At 37.1% G+C, this 8,563-nt stretch overlaps 1 protein-coding gene across 1 annotated transcript; it reads left to right on the forward strand.

Annotated features, from left to right (window-relative positions):
- Positions 1-5,970: 5,970 nt before the first annotated feature.
- On the forward strand, positions 5,971-8,336 carry LOC133546981 (gastrula zinc finger protein XlCGF57.1-like). Its single transcript, XM_061892824.1, has one exon. It carries the CDS (start codon positions 6,266-6,268, stop codon positions 7,853-7,855), a length of 1,590 nt encoding a protein of 529 aa, XP_061748808.1. The 5' UTR covers positions 5,971-6,265; the 3' UTR covers positions 7,856-8,336.
- The last annotated feature ends 227 nt before the right edge of the window (positions 8,337-8,563 follow it).

Raw genomic sequence — 8,563 nt, forward strand, 5'->3', positions numbered from 1 at the left:
ATACAACATGATACATCACACTTGCATGCATACAACATGATACATCACACATACATGTATACAACATGATACATCACACATGCATACATACAACATGATACATCACACATGCATGCATACAACATGATACATCACACATACAACATGATACATCACACTTGCATGCATACAACATGATACATCACACATGCATGCATACAACATGATACATCACACATGCATGCATACAACATGATACATCACACATGCATGCATACAACATGATACATTACACATGCATGTATACAACATGATACATCACACATACATGCATACAACATGATACGTCACACATGCATGCATACAACATGATACATCACACATGCATGCATACAACATGATACATCACACATACAACATGATACATCACACATGCGTGCATACAACATGATACATCACACATGCATGCATACAACATGATACATCACACATGCATGCATACAACATGATACATCACACATGCATGCATACAACATGATACATCACACATGCATGCATACAACATGATACATCACACATGCATGCATACAACATGATACATCACACATGCATGCATACAACATGATACATCACACATGCATGCATACAACATGATACATCACACATACAACATGATACATCACACATGCATGTATACAACATGATACATCACACATGCAAGAATACAACATGATACATCACACATGGAAGCATACAACATGATACATAACACATGCATGTATACAACATGATACATCACACATGCATGCATACAACATGATACATCACACATACAACATGATACATCACACATGCATGTATACAACATTATACATCACACATGCATATATACAACATGATACATCACACATACAACATGATACATCACACATTCATGCATACAACATGATACATCACACATGCTTGCATACAACATGATACATCACACATGCATGCATACAACATGATACATCACACATGCATGCATACAACATGATACATCACACATGCATGCATACAACATGATACATCACACATGCATGCATACAACATGATACATCACACATGCATGCATACAACATGATACATCACACATGCATGCATACAACATGATACATCACACATACATGCATACAACATGATACATCACACATACATGCATACAACATGATACATCACACATGCATGTATACAACATGATACATCACACATGCATGTGTACAACATGATACATCACACATGCATGCATACAACATGATACATCACACATGCATGCATACAACATGATACATCACACATGCATGCATACAACATGATACATCACACTTGCATGCATACAACATGATACATCACACATGCATGCATACAACATGATACATCACACATGCATGCATACAACATGATACATCACACATACATGCATACAACATGATACATCACACATACATGCATACAACATGATACATCACACATACATGCATACAACATGATACATCACACATACAACATGATACATCACACATGCATGTATACAACATGATACATCACACATGCATGCATACAACATGATACATCACACATGCATGCATACAACATGATACATCACACATGCATGCATACAACATGATACATCACACATACAACATGATACATCACACTTGCATGCATACAACATGATACATCACACATGCATGCATACAACATGATACATCACACATGCATGCATACAACATGATACATCACACTTGCATGCATACAACATGATACATCACACATGCATGCATACAACATGATACATCACACATGGATGCATACAACATGATACATCACACATGCATGCATACAACATGATACATCACACATGCATGTATACAACATGATACATCACACATGCATGCATACAACATGATACATCACACATGCATGCATACAACATGATACATCACACATGCATGCATACAACATGATACATCACACATACAACATGATACATCACACTTGCATGCATACAACATGATACATCACACATGCATGCATACAACATGATACATCACACATGCATGCATACAACATGATACATCACACTTGCATGCATACAACATGATACATCACACATGCATGCATACAACATGATACATCACACATGGATGCATACAACATGATACATCACACATGCATGCATACAACATGATACATCACACATGCATGTATACAACATGATACATCACACATGCATGTATACAACATGATACATCACACATGCATACATACAACATGATACATCACACATGCATGCATACAACATGATACATCACACATACAACATGATACATCACACTTGCATGCATACAACATGATACATCACACATGTATGCATACAACATGATACATCACACATGCATGCATACAACATGATACATCACACTTGCATGCATACAACATGATACATCACACATACATGCATACAACATGATACATCACACATGCATGCATACAACATGATACATCACACATGCATACATACAACATGATACATCACACATACAACATGATACATCACACATGCATGCATACAACATGATACATCACACATGCATGCATACAACATGATACATCACACTTGCATGCATACAACATGATACATCACACATACATGTATACAACATGATACATCACACATGCATACATACAACATGATACATCACACATGCATGCATACAACATGATACATCACACATACAACATGATACATCACACTTGCATGCATACAACATGATACATCACACATGCATGCATACAACATGATACATCACACATGCATGCATACAACATGATACATCACACATGCATGCATACAACATGATACATCACACATACATGCATACAACATGATACGTCACACATGCATGCATACAACATGATACATCACACATGCATGCATACAACATGATACATCACACATACAACATGATACATCACACATGCGTGCATACAACATGATACATCACACATGCATGCATACAACATGATACATCACACATGCATGCATACAACATGATACATCACACATGCATGCATACATTATGATACATCACACATGCATGCATACAACATGATACATCACACATGCATGCATACAACATGATACATCACACATACAACATGATACATCACACATGCATGCATACAACATGATACATCACACATGCATGCATACAACATGATACATCACACATGCATGCATACAACATGATACATCACACATGCATGCATACAACATGATACATCACACATACAACATGATACATCACACATACATGCATACAACATGATACATCACACATGCATGCATACAACATGATACATCACACATACAACATGATACATCACACATGCATGCATACAACATGATACATCACACATGCATGCATACAACATGATACATCACACATGCATGCATACAACATGATACATCACACATGCATGCATACAACATGATACATCACACATGCATGCATACAACATGATACATCACACATGGATGCATACAACATGATACATCACACATACATGCATACAACATGATACATCACACATACAACATGATACATCACACATGCATGTATACAACATGATACATCACACATGCATGCATACAACATGATACATCACACATGCATGCATACAACATGATACATCACACATGCATGCATACAACATGATACATCACACATACAACATGATACATCACACATGCATGCATACAACATGATACATCACACATGCATGCATACAACATGATACATCACACATGCATGCATACAACATGATACATCACACATGCATGCATACAACATGATACATCACACATACAACATGATACATCACACATACATGCATACAACATGATACATCACACATGCATGCATACAACATGATACATCACACATACAACATGATACATCACACATGCATGCATACAACATGATACATCACACATGCATGCATACAACATGATACATCACACATGCATGCATACAACATGATACATCACACATGCATGCATACAACATGATACATCACACATGCATGCATACAACATGATACATCACACATGGATGCATACAACATGATACATCACACATACATGCATACAACATGATACATCACACATACAACATGATACATCACACATGCATGTATACAACATGATACATCACACATGCATGCATACAACATGATACATCACACATGCATGCATACAACATGATACATCACACATACAACATGATACATCACACATGCATGCATACAACATGATACATCACACATGCATGCATACAACATGATACATCACACATGCATGCATACAACATGATACATCACACATGCATGCATACAACATGATACATCACACATGCATGCATACAACATGATACATCACACATGGATGCATACAACATGATACATCACACATACATGCATACAACATGATACATCACACATACAACATGATACATCACACATGCATGTATACAACATGATACATCACACATGCATGCATACAACATGATACATCACACATGCATGCATACAACATGATACATCACACATACAACATGATACATCACACATGCATGCATACAACATGATACATCACACATGCATGCATACAACATGATACATCACACATGCATGCATACAACATGATACATCACACATGCATGCATACAACATGATACATCACACATGCATGCATACAACATGATACATCACACATGGATGCATACAACATGATACAGTCAGGACAAAAAAAGCATGTTGGTTTGAGAACTTAAAAAAATCCCAGTTTTCCCGAGATTCAAACTCTTCAACATTCAAACTATTCTTACATTCATACTACATTCTGTCAACCTTTCAGTTCAGCTTCAGCATTGGAGAATTCAAACACAATTCTTTCAGGAATTTCTTCATCTACTTAATATTATTATAATAATTAAATGTAGCTTACCACATTGAATGTGTGGACTGCATGAATGATGTCTTCTCAGTTCTCACTGTAACGCAATTTGAGTGTCTAGAAACACACTAAATTAATTCAATATTACTATTATTAATAAGGTAAACAAGTTATCTTTTGAAGGAGTAGTCAGTAATCTGATTACTTCTTCCCAGTTTAACTGTGGTGACATTATCTAAATGAAAGCAAAACAGATGTCATCTTTTTTGGACAACATGTTTGACCTCGAACAGTACAGTAGAAAATGGATGGATGGATGTTGACTATGCTCATGCTATTTTTAGTGTGACATGTCTCTAAAGATGAATGTGAAAATGACAGTAATTATTGTCCACCAGCAGGGGGAGCTCATCACTAGTACTACTGCGTGGAGGCTGGCATGTGGTACATTATTTCCTGTGTGTGTATGACTTATTCAGAGGGAGAACAGCACACTAGTATGGATTGCAGGAATTAATTTGAGGATGTTTTTATATGAATAAGGTGGATTGGATGTTAGCCTGGGAAGGCATTCCCCTGAAGGTCTTCTTCATGTGTCAGCTGGAAGTACCCTGACTGCTGTGAGGGGAAACTGATGAGATTGTGAGATCATATGTTGGTGCAGGACAATGTCTCATGTGACTGAGCAAAGCTGGACTTTTATCAAGAATGTTTGTTTTCTCCCGTCCCGTAGATGTCGAAGAACATCTTTTTCGTGAGCAGGAAGAGGAACCACAGCCCCCCCACATACACGAGGAAGAAGAGGTACCAAATTCCCAACACATCAAAGAGGGAGGAGAGGAGCCACAGTCCCCCCACATTAAAGAGGAAGTTGAGACGCCACAGACCCATAATGTTAAACTGACTCTTCACATTAAAGGGCAAGCGGAGGACCCACTGAACTTACACATCAAAAATAAAGAGGAGGACCCACTGACCCCCAACTTTAAAGAGGAAGAGGAAGACCAAGATACGCCGCACATTAAAGAGGAAGAGGAGGACCAAGATACGCCGCACATTAAAGAGGAAGAGGAGGACCAAGAGCCGCCGCACATTAAAGAGGAAGAGGAGGACCAAGATACGCCGCAGATTAAAGAGGAAGAGGAGGAAGAGGGCATCAGTCAGCCTAAATGGTTGGAGGAGTTCCCAGTGACTGGTGTCCCTGTGAAGAGTGAAGATGATGAGGTGAAAGGTGAAAGTGAGGAGAGGGGAGGGGGGGAGCCTCCAAGCAGCAGCTCAACACAACACATGACAACAGAAGCTGATGGAGACCACTGTGGAGGATCACAAGCAGACAAGCTCTTAGCTCCACTATCAGATAGTGAGGACACAACGTCACACTCTCCTGACACTGATGATGAAGACTCTAAAGATGATAAGACATGTCACACTGACAACACTCACTTCACATCTTCTCACTCTCACAAAACTTTTAAATACCATAGTCATCTGAAATTACACATGAGAACACACACTGGAGAAAAACCTTTTTCTTGTTCACTCTGTAGTAAAGGTTTTGCACAAAGTATCCATTTGAAAAGACACATGAGAACACACACTGGGGAAAAACCTTTTTCCTGTTCAATCTGCGGGAAAGGTTTTAGAGAAAGTCAACATTTGAAAAGACACAAGAAAACACACACTGGTGAAAACCCTTTTTCCCGTTCAACATGTGGTAAAAGTTTTACACGAAGTCAGAGTTTTAAAGAACACATGAGAACACACACTGGTGAAAAAACTTTTTCCTGTTCAACCTGCGGTAAAGGTTTTACACAAAGTCAGAGTTTGAAAGTACACATGAGAGCACACACTGGTGAAAAACCTTTTTCCTGTTCAACCTGTGGTAAAGGTTTTACAAAAAGTCAGAGTTTGAAAAGACACATGAAAATACACACTGGTGAAAAACCTTTTTCCTGTTCAACCTGTGGTAAAGGTTTTACAAAAAGTCAGAGTTTGAAAAGACACATGAAAATACACACTGGTGAAAAACCTTTTTCCTGTTCAACATGTGGTAAAAGTTTTACACGAAGTCAGAGTTTTAAAGAACACATGAGAACACACACTGGTGAAAAAACTTTTCCCTGTTCAATCTGTGGTAAAGGTTTTACAAGAAGTCAACATTTGAAAGTACACATGAGAACACACACTGGTGAAAAAGCTTTTTCTTGTTCAACCTGTGGTAAAAGTTTTACACAAAGTCAACATTTGAAACTACACATGAGAACACACACTGGTGAAAAAGCTTTTTCCTGTTCAACCTGTGGTAAAGGTTTTACACAAAGTCAAAATATGAAAGTACACATGAGAACACACACTGGTGAAAAATCACATTCCTGTTCAATCTGCAACAGAAGCTTTGGTGAACGATCAACCCTTGTAAGACACATGAGAACACACACTGGTGAAAAAACTTTTCCCTGTTCAATCTGTGGTAAAGGTTTTGCAAGAAGTCAACATTTGAAAAGACACATGAGAACACACACTGGTGAAAAAGCTTTTTCTTGTTCAACCTGTGGTAAAGGTTTTACACAAAGTCAACATTTGAAAGTACACATGAGAACACACACTGGCGAAAAAGCTTTTTCTTGTTCAACCTGTGGTAAAGGTTTTACACAAAGTCAACATTTGAAAGTACACATGAGAACACACACTGGTGAAAAACCTTTTTCCTGTTCAATCTGCAACAGAAGCTTTTGTGACCGATCAACCCTTGTAAGACACATGAGAAGACACTCTGGAGAAAAAGTGTTGAGTTGTGGTGTGTGTGGTGAAAGATTGTCTTCTAAGTACCAGTGTAAGAAACACAAGTGTGCTGGTGAGAACAGCAGCAGCAAATGAAACTGCAGGATTTGAAATAAACTGTCCAGACTTTCATTTTGACTTTCTAACAACATCAGCACATATAACATGTGTGACATTGTTGTTTGTCTAACAATCTGTTTAATATGATCTTTACATTTATAGATTAGATAGTTGGAAATATAAAAGTATTACTTATTTGTATTTGTAATTGTTAATAATCCCATAGATTATCACCTTTATATGATATACATATGTACTGGTTCACATCTGAAACATCTTCTGGACCACTTCAGGAAGCATATTATTATTTACTTTATACATCATTTAAACAGTTGTCTTTTATACAATTTTAAAATGTGTGACTTTATGAATCATTTGTTGGGTCTCTATAATCCATTTTATTATTCATCTTTACTACTCTCTTTTGTAATATGATGATTGTGTTGTGATTTTTTTATACTTTAACTTAATATGTATGTACTTGTACGTTTATGCAATAAAAAGTGAGAGAAAATGGCTGAGTTGTTTGTGGAAGGATGTTTTGTTTTTACTAACATACATTTGTGGGTTAAAAAAAAAATCCCCACTATTGTGTTTTAAACATACTTTACCTTTTTTTTTCTTTCTTTCTTTTTTAACATCCCCAAAACAATATCAGTCAAAGTTTGGAATGTCAGGCAAAAGCCAATATTGTACATCATCTCACAGAGCTTTATTTTGCATACATTCATGAAAAAAAAATGT

Source organism: Nerophis ophidion, unplaced genomic scaffold, assembly GCF_033978795.1.
Source record: "Nerophis ophidion isolate RoL-2023_Sa unplaced genomic scaffold, RoL_Noph_v1.0 HiC_scaffold_56, whole genome shotgun sequence".
Classification (NCBI taxonomy): domain Eukaryota; kingdom Metazoa; phylum Chordata; class Actinopteri; order Syngnathiformes; family Syngnathidae; genus Nerophis; species Nerophis ophidion.